The sequence below is a fragment of the Python bivittatus genome, unplaced genomic scaffold, assembly GCF_059951505.1.
Source record: "Python bivittatus isolate LINGU-HERP-01145 unplaced genomic scaffold, Pbiv_v1 ctg000720_np1212, whole genome shotgun sequence".
In the NCBI taxonomy this organism is placed as follows: Eukaryota; Metazoa; Chordata; class Lepidosauria; order Squamata; family Pythonidae; genus Python; species Python bivittatus.
In genome coordinates, this window is record NW_028277104.1 from 169,471 (window position 1) to 185,042 (window position 15,572).

The following is a 15,572-nucleotide window of genomic DNA, read 5'->3' on the forward strand; positions in this document are numbered from 1 at the left end:
CTTCGATGGGAGTTGGATTGATTTGGTTCTGCCAATTGTAACTAAGGAGGGGGGGTTGCAGTTAAACATTGTAATAGGAGTAGTAACGGGTGGTGGGATGGTGCTTAACCATATATGGGCAATTTAGACTGGCCTGATTGCCGGCAAGGCAGCTGGGGTCCAAGGGGCCAGGAAGGAGCTCCGGTAGGAGGGGGAGGAAGGAGAGAGGTCAACACCAGGTGAAGAGGAATCGAGAGGCCAGGCAATAAGGGGAGGGGGGATAAATAGAGGGAAGTTTACCCAAGGCTTTAGTTTTAGCAATGTTCTGTTGGCAAGCTACATGTACCACTTAATAAAGAAGTATTTTTCTGAACCAAGCCTGGTTGCGTGAGAATGCTTCTGAATTGGGTTTTGGACATTGTGGACTTGACAGGTGGGCAGCACGCGTGGCTCCATCCTGGCGGCCAGGCAGTCAGAGAGTACCCACGCCAGTGCCTGATAGTCCATGTTGGTGAGGACAGCATACGGTCCAGGCTCCCAGGCTTCATAAAAAAGAGCAGGAGGCCCTGATAAAGTGAGCCGGGCAGCAGCCCCCTCCCTACAAGAGCACCCTCCGCACACTCCTTGAAGAGCACCGCGAGCAGGCCGGCAAGTAGGTCCGCGAAGGCCCGGTAAAAGGCCCAGCCCAGCCCATCTGGGCCCGGTGTGGACTGCCTTCTCCCGCTGCGCAGCGCCACCCAGACCTCATCCGCCACGATCGGGCGGCCCAAGGCCGCCAGGCGGGCGGCCATGTCCGCACTGTTGGCGTTGCCCGCAGGCGGGGGGGGAAGGCCCGCAAAGTATCGATCCATGGCCTGCTCCCCGATGTCCTACCGCCCTGCGAACAGCGCCCGGTAAAAGCGGTCCATGACCACCAGCATGCCCGCCTCGTCGGTTCGCAGCGGGGAGGTAGGCCCGTTGCAGAGGGCCTCGATGAATGTGGCCGTGCCAGCTGAGGGCATGTCCTTGCCCCCCACCCCTGCCATCGCCAGTGCATCCCGGTCGCGCTCCTTCCACCCGTCTGCAGCCACCGGCCCACCTGTCGCCCGTGCATAGTGGCAGTAGAAACGGACATGGCGGGATGCAGTGTGGAATGCCACTATGGTCCCTCGAGCCCGCTTGAGGCGGGCCCCATCCACCAGCCCACCCTCCCGCACACATGCGTGGCAGGCGAGGATGTCACGGACCGTGGCCTGGTACTGGCAGAGGCCCTGGCGTGCACAGCGCTGCTCCCACGCCTGGCAAAACACGCACAGGTCCCTCTTGACGCACTCCCACCACTCTGAGAGGCGGCCAGGACCCTAAACATCATGGAGGAGGAGACGCTCCTCCAAGAGGCGGGCGAGGCCGGCATGGAGCCCCTCGTCCTCGTCCAGCTTCACCAGAGTGGGCGACGCTGCACCAGGCAGCCATCGAGCCGCAGTGCCACTTGGAGCACTGTGTGTGTGGACCAGGGTGTCACGAGCACCCGGCAGGAGGCAACTGGGCAATCACGTGACACCCACACCTGGTCCGGGCGGCTCACCATGCGTGCCTCGTAGCTGGTGCAGTAGGGCAGCGTCTGGGCGGCAGCGGTCACAGCGTCCCTCCCAGTGACAGCAACTCTTTTTGCCCCCCCCGCGGCCCACATCCCCCTCTTTGTACCCCGGGCGGCTCAGGGAAGAACCCCAGTCCATTCTCCACCTCCAGCACAACATCCACCAGTCCGCATGCCACACGGATAGCCTCTGCACAACGCTCTTCTGCAGAGAGTGGTGGGCCACAAGTGGGCGTGGTGGACACCGGGGTTGCCCCGCCTCCCCGCCCTCCCTGACACCCAGCCACCAGTAGCGGGACGCGGTCCTGGGGGACTGCGTGGTTGTTGAAGTTTCCCACCACCAGCACCAAGCACCAGGTCGCGCAAGCCATGCACAACCATACCCACAGCTCGCGCCACGCACTCACCAAGGAGGTTGAGGCGTAGATTGCAGAGTTGCATGCTGCGGAACCGCTCCCGACCCTCTTGAGGGCCCCTGTCAGCCTCCTTGGTGACACCGTCTGTGACCGCTCCCAGATTGTGGAGCATCAGGTCGAAATCCAGCACAGCTAGCTGGTCAGGCACCTCCTCGATAAAGCGCTGAAAGCACAAGCCCGGAGTGCTGCGAGCCAGAATCCCAAGGCCCACCCGGGCCCTCCAACCCGTAGCTCCACCAGGACAGGCCACAGGGCCAAAGCCACTGAGTTGCAGCATGGTGAGGCTCGCACATGAAATGGAGGCCCCGCAGCACCCCCAGGAGCTCCTCGCGGTGCATGGCCTGGCGCAAGCTGCCACAGTTCCAGGTGGAGATGACAAGGCCCTGGCCGCCTGCTCCATCGGGACCAAGGGTGCCAACTGGGTAGCTCAGGTGCTGGACTGCCATAGACAGGGAGGCGAAAACGGGGCAAGGCAAAAGACCGAGCCCTAAAGGACCCGAACGGCACTGGGTCCTATGCATTGGGCTCCGGGCCTGGGACGACCGCCCCCACCGAACCCCCAGCCTTAGCTGCATGCTCCCCATGCCGAATAGCCAGAGCCACCTCCTCCCTCTCATGAGCTGGCTCAGCCCTCATCAATGCCAAGGGGGAGGAAGGAACACTCCCCCCTTTCGGGAAGGAGAGAAAGAGCCTGAATGAGGAGGAGGGAATCACCCTGCCATCCTTCCCCTCCCCTACCCCGCCCACCTCAGCCTCCCTGACTAAGCGCCCAGAGTCATCCAGGCATGAAAAGGTCACCCCTTCTGAGCAGCTATGCTCCTCTAACTGACCGACTGGGCTAGACGAAGGACCATGCGCCACCCTTTCCTCCAATGACGGCTCCTGGACAGGCCCCAGCCCACCACCCACCTGGCTGTCCTGCACGCCTGGATCATAACCTGACCCAAGGTGCCCTGGAGACTGGGCCAAAGCCACCAGTGAGACCGAGTCAGATTCCGGGGGAAGAAGGTGACCCCCCTCATCCCACGCAAGTGCCGCAGCCACCGGCCCCATAGTAGGATGTGGCGCTGGAGCCAGGCGAGCTGGGGCATGATCCACCAGCTTCCGTGCCAGGCCCTCGGTGGCCCCTGGTTCTGCAGGGACGTCCCCGGAGTCCTCTGCCAAAACTGAGAAACGCCCCTTCAGTGATAACTGCTCTTGGGGACCAAGCCGCCGCCACCCTCGCCGTCACCCTCTGCCGCTTCGAACTCACCGCCTCGCCACCCTCCCGTCAGCGACACACAACACGGAACGAGCCACCTCCATCCATCTCCATAGCCACCTGCGGCTCACCCTGCTGCCCTGGAGCGCCCTGCACAAGCTCAGTGGCTGGCTGGCTGCCTGCCTGACTCCTCCCGAGCACCGCCCTCTCTGGTGGGGCCTGTGGAAGCACCCCCTGCTGTAGTACGGTGGGGAACAGGCTGCCCCTGATTCCCCACCCCCACGCACCTCTCCCGTCTATATACCCGCTTCGTCCCTTACCTTCGAGGGTAGGGCGAGAAGCGCTCCAAAGCGTCCCAACCAAGTCGCGACGTCTGGCAGTGGGACGAGGTGGGAGTGGAAGAAAACAAAAACCGTACGAATATCACCCTCCACGACCGAGGAGACTCGGAAAGCCGCTAGGAGCTGCGGCCAACACCGTGCCAGCTCATACAGCCCCCAGGTGAAGAGCATGAACCCCGAAAAAGACACAAAACACACGTCCACCTCCCTCGAATCCGGTGGATGGATGACTGCGGCCAGCAGCTCTACAGCAAAGCACAGACCCGACTGTATGAGGGTCTGAACCACATACCTCCGCGGCTGAAAGCCCACTTCCGTCCCCACGTATGGAAACCTCAAAACATACCGCTCCCTTGCTGGGAGACGAGGCGTGGAGTGGTCTCCCTCACCCCCATGATTCTGGGGGGGGCTCCCATGTGGAACCTGGAGTGATGCCAATGGACAGGAGGACCGCTTCGACATCCTGCAGGCCTGAGCCCGCTCCCCGCCCTGCAGTGCTCACCCATGACCCAGTTGAGGCAAAGGCACCTGGGCCCCTTTCACCGCCCGCCGCTGAAGCGTACGTGAGCCCCCTGGGCGCAGGGCCCTGTGAGTCCCCGCTCACCCCCAAAGCGGCCGATGGTCCTGGGACTGCCCCCCCCCACTGGGGCAGGCTGCCCCCCACAAGGAGGAGATATGCGCATGCATGAGGGGGAAGATGCAGGCTCCCCCACCAGGCCAGACGAAGATGGCCCCACTGCACCCGACAACCCACGCGCAGGAGGCCCCTGTTCCAACTCATCCCGCTCCCTGGGTGGGGCCCCTACAACTAAATGTGGAGGCCGTGGGGACTCACACGACCCAGACCTCCCAATATCCCCAGGAGACAATACCACCGTACAGGCGGCTGTAGCCTCCTCTGGCTCCCCCGGGCTGTCCCCTTCTGACACCGCAAGCGGCAGAGCTGGGCAGTGCCCAGCAAAACGGTCAGACCGGGAGGCCCACTGACGATCCCCCTCCGAGGGCGCATCCGAGGACTCAGCTGCTGCCACAGCAACTTGCGGGGACCGTGCTACCATCGAAGACTGGCGTGATGCAGAATTGCGCCCCGTACCCCTATGCCGCCGACACTGAGGCAGCGAGGAGCCACTGTCCGGATGGACAAAACCGCCATGTGACACTCCAGGCGGAGGCGCACCCACCTCTTCCACCCCCTTGAGCCGACGAAAGTGGCTCTGCAGTGCAACGGCCACCTTATCTAGCCAGGCCACATAGGCCTCCCTTGAGAGCATCGTCGAGGAATCCCCTTCCACTTCCACTACCGGCACTTCGGCTCCGTGACAAACTGCCCACTCCCGATGGAAGGCCTCGAAATCTTGGAGGAAAGCCCACTCCGTAAGCCACGACGGCCAATACGTTGGCCCCCGTGGCTTCCGTTCAACCAACAGTTGCTCCACTATCGTCAAAGAGAGAGAGGGGGCCACCGCCGCACATTCCAACAGCGGACCCAAGGCTGGAAGCCCGCTGCGGAGCACCCCCAACAAAAGGTCCAGCTCCCTTTCTAGCACCAGCCAGAACCGCTTCTGGCTGTATTTAGAAAGCCCCGGGACCCTTGCCTCCGGGAGCTGCAAATGGGCGACAACCAAGCCCCAAAAGTGGAGTAGGACCTCCGCCTCATCCCCCGCAGAGGACAAGTACAGATCAGGGAGTGCACTCAGCAGGGAGGTGCGTTCAAGTGCCCACCCCGCGCGGATTGAGGCCTTACGCGAGACCTCCACCCGCGACTGAGAGCCGGAAAGACTGCACGTGTCCATTGAGCGAGAATGCCTCAGTGGCCGGCTGAGCGCTGGAGAAGGGTCGTGAGGGGCGAGTGGTCACGATCGCGGAGGCACCCTCCCCGTGAAACAGGTCATTAATAGAGGACGGGCCCCCTCCGCAGACCGCGAACAAGTCTCGCCCGTTACCCCAGGCTGCTGAACAGACAAGGGAGGAGAACCCAGGCCAGAACAAAGGTCCTCCATGGAAGACCCCAGAGAGGAGTCCTCCGACCAGCCTGTGCCTCTCTCGAGAAAAGCCTCGCTCCTCAAATCAGCAGGGAGACCCCAAACCTGCGAGCCATTCACCATCAGACGTTGGGCATCTGCCGGCCCAGACGTACCACCCAGCATGTGAGACTCACACCTTGATGTATGTGGGGGTCCTGAAGGGGCCCCAAACTGAGAAGGCTGTCCCTCTGGAACTTCCGCCTCCAGAGCCATAGACCCGTCCCTTGCCAAAGGCCCCAACCCTTCCTGAGAGGGCAACGAAAGGGAGGGAAGGGACAAACCCACACCCCCTGACAACTGGTCAGTTGCCCCATCCCCCTGAGAAGAAGGCAAGGGCACCCCTTGAAGCTCCATCCCAGACACCCCCGGGACTACAACAACAGGGGAAACAGGAAACTGAACTCCCTCTAGCTGAGAAAAAGAGTCAGGCTGTTCATTCACCAGAGTCCCAGCTGGCTCCGAAAATGACTCATGAGGAGTCCCACTGAACAAAACTGGGGAGTTGAGAGACTGCTTTCCAGCCAAAAGAGTGGGAGAAACCTCGATAGAAATGAAGGGCATTATTTTAATACACAATTTTATACTCTACATATATATTTCACTTAATGTATAAAATAGTGCATTCTATCTTATAAAAGGTTAACTTGCTTTTGCCTTCTAAAGAGAACAGTGTTTTCTCCCCCTACCTTATCTCTTTGTTGAATGCCTGATTGTCTTTGAACGAATAAACAATTAGCTTGGTAAAAGTTGCAAAGAGAGAGGCCCTGAATTCTACAAGAGATAAGGATGTGCTAACATGTGCTATTCCCTTGGTAACAGGAGGAGAGAGTTGAGCTCACTTTCTCCTTCTGGGATCCACCCTTTTTCCCCCCTTAGACCATCCCTGCATTTCCTTGTATGGGTATGAGGGGATGTACTTTCTGATTAAAAGTTTGATACATTTGTAAATGCCTATAAATTTCTGATGCTTGTTTTGAAAGGGTATGGCTTCAGTCAACATTCAATTATCGAGGTGTTGATGGGGTTCACCCAGCTGTGTCTTGATCAAAATACATCTGTTTATTTTAAAAGAAGTCTTGTCTCAAGTTTTTTTTATCTTATTTGGCTCTTTAAAAACTTGGGTAATAAAAGAGTGCCTTACAGAACTACCACCTATGCCTCTAGGCTGCTCCATTAGAGCACCCCCAGTAGGGGCATGCAGGTCAACCCCATCTTGGGGCGTAGACGAGAAAAATGAAAAATGAAACAAGTACCACCAGGGAAGGGAAGTGAGAGGAAAAGACACACCCGCCAAAAAATGCCACCAGCAGAGACAGGGGGCCCAACAATGACCCCCTTTGCTCCCTAGGAGCAGTCCCCGTGGGGCAAAAAAAAAAAAAAAAATCCGCAACCCCGCCCCCCCCCCCAAAAACCACAAATCAACTCAACTAAACAGTAAGGGCAAACTGCAAACAAAATGGCCACCCCCTAGGTAAGTGTCAGGCCTAGCCTGAGGAACTCCAGGAGACCATGCAAATTCTGTTCAGCAACATTTATTAGCTACAACCTCTATCAAGAATCTTCCCAGACTGAAAACTCCGTTCCCACAATAGCTGGGAAAACAGAGTGAATTCCTCAGGGAGGTGCCAGCGTCATCCTCTTCTCTCTTCCTCGCCCTTCTAGAGACGAAAGAGGATGCGTGCCTCCCTGAGTGTGGTCTTCATAATTCCATTCCATCACAGTAAGGGAGCAAAGGAGAAAAATGCAGGAAATTCCCCCCAAAAACAGAACAGGACCACCCCCCCTTGGTGGGGGGGTACCCCACACCTTCACACACAAGGGGCCTCCAAAAGAGCTTGAGCAGCTCACCTGGAAAAACCCCAAAAACCTTAAGGTGAGAGCTGTGTTTGTTGGAGCTGATAGGGTTAGGGTTACGGTTAGGGTTAGGAATGACAACAATATTTTAGGAATGACAACAATATTTTAATTAAAAGAAACCCTCCTACAAAAGCATCCAGCTCACCCCTAGAACTGGGCGGCTGGACGCAGACAAATAAAAACTAGACAAAAAAACCCCTACTCCTATCCGGAGAAACAAAAAACGAAGGAATAAAAGGAACAGGGAAGCCTCCTCATCCGAAACAGTCCATACGGCTTCCATCACAATTCCGTGGGCCGCCCCAGTGCTACAGAAGCAGCTGCCCCTGTGTCCGCTGGCACTGTGCCAGATAGCGTCACGTAATTGGGTCCGGTGCCGGTGCCTGCTGTCTCCACGGCCACAGCCGCTGCCACCAGTCCTCTGGGAGCCGCTCCCGCTGGGCCTCCCGGATCCTGGCTGCCCGGTCAACGACCCGCTCGGCCTCTGCCTCGGCCCAGTTGTTGGGGAGGGTCCCACCGCTGCACTCCAGCCAGAGGTGTCATGTCGGAAGGAGACACAGGAGGTGGATGATGATGGTGTTAATCAAGCAGTGGGTTGACCAGGGCAGCGGGAGCAAGTGCTGCCGCTTTATCACCCGGCCTTCCTCCGCCGCCGCCATCACCTCCACGAGGACCTGCTGCGCCGCTGCCGTCAGCTCCGCCTCCACAGTCTCTGCCATCGTCTCCGTCTCCGGTCCCGCCGTCTCTGCCTCAGTCGCCACCGTCCGCCACCAAAGGCGTCTCCACGCCTGCCGCTCCTCTGGGTCACCCGGGCACACCTGCACAGGAAGAGGGGGAAGGAAGAGGAGGGTTAGGGTTAGGGTTAGGGTAACACACCTTTTTTTTAGGTAACACACCTTTTTTTATTGAAATAAAAACCCTGCTACAACCCCGTACCACCCCTATTTGGGAGGCCAGGCAACAGGCATACAAAGTAAAATCAGCGAAGGACTCAACTGTCCCACAAACGAAAAGAGGAAACAACAAGAAAAATCCCTCCCGCAACAAAACTCCACCCCACCCCCTGCCTCCCAGAATCCCCCAGATCCCACCCTCGGCACTGTGCCCCCCAGATACAGTCCGCTACACCCCAAGAGCAGCTGCAGAGGAGCAGGAGGAGGGGGAGGGGGAGGACCAGAGCAAAATGCCACCAGCTGCGAGGCAGGTCTGGGGCATGTACCAATGTCCAGTCCTATTGAGTCCGGCATAAAGTTCATGGGCGGCGACCGTGGCCAGCCCTGCAGTCTGCTAGAGGCATGGAACAAGGGCCTGGGCGCCTGCCCCTCACGTGATCGGCGGGGTGCCCATGGCTGACTTCCAAGGCCAGAAACGCCGCCACCTCATGGCTGGTCACCGGTCGCGCTCTCCAGTGCAGAGGATGTCCAGGCATGCTGCCACCGCCTCAGCCGCATGGGACGCCGACTAGTCTGAGGCTGCCGCGCTGCCTCCCAGGGCACCTCTCTCTGCCTCTCCGCCTGGAGCTCCGCCAAGATGATATAGTTCACCAGGCGTACGGTCCTCCAGGATACCTCCCAAAAGTGGGGATGCTCATGCCCGCTGGCGCCGCCACTCCACCTGTCATCCAGGGGGCCCACATGGCATGAGGGGCCCACCCCTGTCGACCACCACTCCCATCCTGGACCTGGTGCGTGGCCAGTCTCGGCTCCGTCGCCTCCGGCTCGCCCCGGTGCTCCTCCAGGCCTGTGCCGTGAGCTCGGTAGCTGTCCTGGTGGCCGCCCCCGCCTCTGCCATGGCTGCCCCAGCCCTCGCTCCTGGTGCTGCTGCTGTGCCCAACAATGACTCTTCCGGGCCTTGGCCCTCTGGGCTACTGAGTCAATCCACCGCCCTGTGGCGCCATCCAGCTCTGGCACTCCATCGTCCCCTCCTTTTGCCTCCTCCCGGCTGCCCCGTCCCCATCCCACAAAAGTGGGAGACATGGGGGCGGGGGGGCTACTGGCAGGCGCGGCCAGCCGGCCTACTCTCGGTCTGTGTATAGGGGGGGCCAGCCCAGCCAGCTCCAAGCCTGACACTATGGCCTCCCAGGGCTGCCGCGATAGGTCTGGCCAGTCCAGGAGGCCCACTACTGCCCCCCAGGTGGCCCTTACCACGCAGCACTCCGCCACAAAGTACGCAACGGAGTCCTCAAGAGCTGTCCCCCAGGCCAGGGCATCCCGTCTGCAAAGGGCACGCGGGCAAAGGTGTGCCTCCCCCACCTGGCAGGGACACACCGCCTCTGCCACCTCCCCGGGGACCCGGTGGAAGAAGCGCCAGCGGACCTCCCACAAGGAGTAGGGCACCCGCCGGTCACGGAATGCTGCCAGGGCTGAGTCTTCCCCGCCTGCCGGCAGGGCGCCAACCCCCCCACCTTTGAGCCCCATGCCCCCTTGGCCGGACCACCTGCCACGGGCCACGTGCCACGGCCCCACCACCGCCCGCTCCAGGGCCTCCTCATACACCTCCCTCCACATCGTCCCCCTCTGCATCCGGGACTCATCTGCGCTGCGGGCGGCCCATCGCCCCTGCCCCTGCACACCCGGGGCGATCCCTGGAGCGCAGAGGAGGGGGGGGCGGAGGCCCGGGGCAGTCCCAGAATGACACGCGGAAGTGTGCAGCCGGAATGCTGAATCGCTGCAGTACGTCTGGCAGACCCACCAAGAACCGGGGCAGGTGCTGGTGCGCCGCTGCCTAGAGGCAGAAGTCCACGGACCCATACCTCCGACCACCAGTGGGCCAGGAACATCTCGGCCCAGAGTGGGCCGTCCGGAGAAGCCCCTGACCCAGGGGAGGAAGAGGAGGACAAGCAGGAGGAGGAGGAGCCGGTGGCAGGTGTGGACCCATCCCCCTGATCGCCCCCACCACCCCAAGGCACCCCTCCGACCGCCAGCCCCCGCAAACTGATGCGCGGCCCCGCCGCGGCCCCATCTCCACCCAGTCCTGCGGGCACTCCCCCAAAGTTTTGGGTCAGAAAGACGGACCAGAGGGCCAGGGAGAGCTCCAGCAGGGCGAGCCCGTCCTCTGCCACCGGTTGGTGGGCGACTGGCCGCGACAGCGGGAAGCGCTCTGAGCCCCACACAAAGTGAAATATGAGGCCCGTCATGACCCGCACAAAGGCCTCTGGTGGGGGGAAAACCACCGCAAGCTGCCACATTTGGGGCAGCAAATAAGTGGCCACGAACCGGGTGCAGTGGTACATGCCGAGGCGCCGGGCGCTGGTGCGCCGCCATCAGGCAACCTGTCCCTCCCAGCACTCCGCCGCCCAGTCCCAGTTCACCCTCCAGTCGTGCGCACCCAGGCCGAAACGTACGCCCAGGACATGCACCGTTGCGGTGGCGGTGGCGGCCATGGATGGCATGGAGACCCTGCCCGGCCCCAGCAGGGACACCCTGCCACTGCCTCCACCGCAGCCCGCCGCCCCCTCCGCCTGGCCCCCATCCCACCAACCCTCCAGTGGCCAGCGCCGCAAACCCTCATCGGCTACGCTGGGACCCAGCCGCCGTAGGCTAACCACTCAGCTTTTCTGGGCGTTCACCTCGGCACCTGAGACTCACCCGAAGCACTGGAAAACGTCCCAGGCGGCGCACGCCTCCGCCGCTGACCGCACCAGGAGGGAGACATCATCGGCGTGAGCTACGAACTTCACCAGCACTGTCCCACGCGTGACCCCCGCCTGGCGCACCTGGCATGGGAAGCCCTCTAGGCGTCTGTCGGGCTCGAGCACACGCAGCACCACATTCAGGTATGGTACCCCTGCCGCATGCTGGAGCGCACGAGCAGGGCCCGCCTATGGCTGCCGTTCACCTGTGGTGTCACTCTCGCCTTCGTGTACATGAGCTGCACCATGGCCATGAACCCAGGGGGCACTCCGTGCCAGCGGAGTGCCCGCCACAGGAAGGTGTGATGGACCCTGTCGAAGGCCTTGGCCTGGTCAATCTGGACCAGGAAGCCCCCCCAATGACCTGCGCCCGCAGCCAGGAAGACCTCTTGCAACAAGCACAAGTCCGGGAGGGCACGGCCCAGCACCGCACTTGTTTGCATGCGCGCAACCAGTGGCACCACCACCCCGGCCAACCGATCGGACAACACGCCCGCCGGCACGTGGTAGTCGACATTGGTCAGGGCGATGGGCCACCAGCTGGTGGGCAACATCAGGTCGAGGTCTCCCGGCTTCCCAAAGAACAGCAGGGAGGAGGTGTAAAGAGAGGCCGGCAAGCGGGCAGCCCCCACAATTCCCGCCGCAGCTGCCGGCAGAGCACCCGCGCTGCCCCGCACCTCCTTTTCCGTGCGCGCCCGCCCACAGCACCCGCCCACTGCACTGCGAGCAGCCCCGAGAGCTGCTCTGTGAACTCCCGGTAGAATGACCACTCCAGGCCATCTGGCTCGGGTGCCAAGCGCCACCTGCCACCACACGCAATAGCTGTTCCCATTTCCACGGCAGTCAGGGGCATGAGCAGGGCACCCAGGGCTCACTGCATGGCCACCTCCTCCCCGTGCGAGAGCCCGACACCAGGGGGCAGCAAGGCCAAGAAGTACGCCTCTAGCTCATCCTCCAGGATGTTCACGCGCCCCTCATAGTAGTGCTCCATGATGGCCAGCATGCCACGCAATTCTGTGCACAGCGGGGCCATCACTTCATCACGCAAGGCCTCTATAAAGATGGGGACATAGATGAAGGAGATGTCCTCCCCAGCCAGCTGGCTCTCTCCGCCCGCCTCCCACTCCCGTGCCCCGACCACTTCTCCCCAGACACGGTCAACATGCTCCCAGAGGTGCTGCCGGTGCCGCTCACCATGGAAGTGCCCAATCTCAACGCGCGCGGCCTTCAGGTCTCCGAAGAGCACTGGGTGTCCCTATCGTATCCGCGCGTGGCAGGCCACGAAGGTGTGGACCGCCATGCGGTAGCAGGCGAACTCCGCATCCTGCCAGTGGTGCCAAGCGAGGCAAAAGCCCTGGACATCCGCCTTGGCCCTCTCCCACCAGGCGGCTAGGCTGCCCTCCTCTCCCTCATACAAATCTAGGAGGGAGACGCGGTCTTCCAGGAGGCCATCCAGTGCCTCGCGCAGGGTGTCGTCATCCAGGACAGATGGGGAAAGCCTCCAGAATGGCCTCCACACCACTTCCCACCCCGCGATCCCCACCGCCACCTCAAGGACACTGTGCACAGACCATGGCGTCACCATGACATCGCATGAGCGTACCGGCTGCCCCCCCGGCATCCACACCCGGTCCACCTGGCTAGCCGTGCCCGCCAAGTAACACGTGAACAGGGGCTGGGAGGGGCCGGCGGAGGCGCAGGGCGCCCCTGCCCCGGATTCCTCTGTTGCTGCTGTAGCCACCAGGCCAGCTGCCACTGCAGCGCACCTCTCCGCCGCCACGGGGCCTGGCTCGCAGAGCTGCTCCGGGAAGAAACCCAGCCCGCCGGGCAATGCCAGCGCTGCGTCGACCAACCCCCGGTCTCCACGGACAGCCTCCAGCGCCCGGTCCTCCACTGATAACGGCGGGGAGGGACATGAGCCAGTGGCGAGGACCACCGGACCACCGGCGGTACTGCGGCACCCGAAACAAATCGGCACCCGGTCCAACATCGCGGCCTGGTTATTGAAGTCCCCTGCCACGAAGACCTCCTGCCACGTGGTGCGCACCCTCCAGAGGTGTACCCACAGGGCTGCGCGGGCTGCTGCAGAGGACACCGAGGCGTACACCCCAAGCAGGTGGAAGGCCCATCCCCCTCCTGCACCTGGGGTGATGGCAGCACCGCCCCCCAGCCCCGGCCCCACCCCCCTGTCCCTGGCCCCGGGAGAGAAACGTCCAGCTGTACCAGCCACCCCGGGACCAGTTCCACATAGCCACGTAGACAGAGTCCCGGCTGCACCCGGACGAGCACTTCGACCCTGGCCTGCGGCTCCTCTCTATAGCTCCATAAGGATGGGCCCGCCTGCCACCGGTGCTGGGCCCCGGTCCTCTGCAGCTCCGAGACAAACGCCATCTCCTGGAGGACAGCCAGATCAAATGGAAGGCCCTGGAGGGCGCTGAGGACCTCATTGCCTGCTGCTGGAGGCCCTCGACGTTCCAGCTACAGACTCACAGGGAACTCTGGGGGGGGGGAACAGAAGAGGAAGAGGATGAGGACGGGCGGCCCTCAGCAGTAGAACCGCCAAGGACTCCACTGCGGGACTCAGCCCCACACCACCGCCTTTCCCCCCCCCCCCCCCCGCGGTCCTTCAGACCTGGCAGCAAAGGGAACAGAAGGGAAACTCACCCGAGCACACCCCTCGAGGCGCCAGTATTCTCTGCAACAGCAGGACCGACTGCCAAACCCTCTGGAGATGAGGGCTGGGAAAGGACCAAGGAGAAGGAGTCGTCCACCGCCCCCCCATCAGATCCGGAGGACAATCCAACTCAGGAGCCAGCGCCTCCACAGGGCCCAGCATACCCTCCACGCCCTCTGCCTCCAAACCTCTGGTGCACTCCACATCTGCCGAGGCATCCATCAACGGACTGAAGGGGTTCCGCGCCAGAGAAATCCCCATTGAAGCACTTGGCGCCAGGGCAAGCAGTGATGAATCTCCGGACCCCAGACCATCTGTTGCAACACCCGCCTTGCAGGGCCGGACTGACCGGGAGCAAGTCTGGCGCCACTCCTCTCTCTGCAGCAGCCCTGCTTCGAAGACACTGGCAGGGCAGGGGAGGCCGCCCAAAACAGGGCCAGGGTAAAGCTCAGGGTTGGGGACTATGGGGAAGACTGAGACCCAGGCGGGGGGAGGGCCAGGGTCAGGGGGAGGAAGAGTGAGTAGGGAAGGGTCAGGATTGGGGCTAGGGCCAGGAGAAGGGCCGGGGGGGGGGCAGGGGCAGGGGCAGCAGCAAATTTGGGGTCGGGGAAGGTTATGTTTAGGGCCATGGTCAGGGTTAGGGGTAGAGCGAGGGGTAAAGGGAGGGTCAATCCCAGGATGATGGCAGAGCAGCCACTGCTCTCTGACTCACCTCTTCAGCCCTGTCCTTAGGGTTAGAACTCTGCTCCCCGCTAGGGCGATCAGGTGCCATCTGGGCCCGACGGGGCTCCGGGCCCTCCTGGGCCTCATCCACACTCCACTGATGGATGGCACTGAGTCGTCCCTCCGCCGCCTCCTCTCCTCGCTGGGCCACCTGGGCTGCTGGGTACCGGGCCTCTGACCATTGATTATAGAACGCCAAAGGGCACCAGACATAAGCGTGCCCCGGCCGCATGCACAAGTTGCATCAGCGGGGCGCCAAACACGTTCCGGACAGATGGCCTCGGATGCCACAGTTAGCACACATCGGGGTTGTGCGGTCGAGGCGCCGATGATCAAACGCACCACAACTGAAGCCACTGGCTGCCCTTCGTAGTGCGTCTCCCCCATCTGCCCCCAGATAAAAAAACTTCGGGAACCGACAGGCCCCTGAGGGAGGGAAGGTGACAATGGCCCATAAGGTGCCCGTCCAGAATCCGTCCTCGTCGAGCACTTTCTCCGGGCCGACCCGCAGGACCCCAAAATGGCCCAGCCAGGTGGCCACGTCCTCCTGGGCGATGACTGATGTATGAAATGACACCTCCACCTCCCGCGTGTTCTCCTGCACTATCGACCTCCAGGTGAAATCCCTGAGCACCTGAGGCCGGGCCCTGGACAAATCCAGCAAGGCACGATGGAAAGCCCGATAGGCATAGTAGCTCACCAGGCAGATGTCTACTTCCTTGGAGCCGGAGGGGTGGATAATCGCCGCTACGCTCTCCCTGGGGAACCGCATCTCATCCCGGACCACTGTCTTCACCATGTAGTCGGACATCCGCCATCACGTCCTGCCCTTATACTGGAGACGAAGGACATTTCGACGAGGATCCCCGTCCAGGTCGTCCCCGTCGATGGCTGCCGCAGGAGCGGCTCCGTTGCCGCCCTGCCCTCTGCCGCCTGCAGCAGGCCCCACAGCCCTGCCTGCCGGGCCCATATCCCCTCCGAGAGCACCTGTAGCAGACAGGCCCTCCGGCGACAGAGCAGCCTGGCCAGGAGCAGGGGTACCCGTGATGGATACATACGATTGGCTGCCGGAAACCTGGGCCGCACCAACAAAGCCCGCTGAGAAGAAGGCTCAGCAGCTACTCTCTCGGGACCCACCCTGCTACTCGGG

General features: G+C 61.9%; 1 protein-coding gene across 1 annotated transcript; it reads right to left on the reverse strand.

The window, feature by feature from the left end:
• Positions 1 to 14,666: 14,666 nt before the first annotated feature.
• On the reverse strand, positions 14,667 to 15,233 carry LOC148214092 (zinc finger CCHC domain-containing protein 3-like). The gene has a single exon (XM_088128610.1). The coding sequence runs from the start codon at positions 15,231 to 15,233 to the stop codon at positions 14,667 to 14,669; it is 567 nt and encodes a 188-aa protein (XP_087984736.1).
• Positions 15,234 to 15,572: the final 339 nt, after the last annotated feature.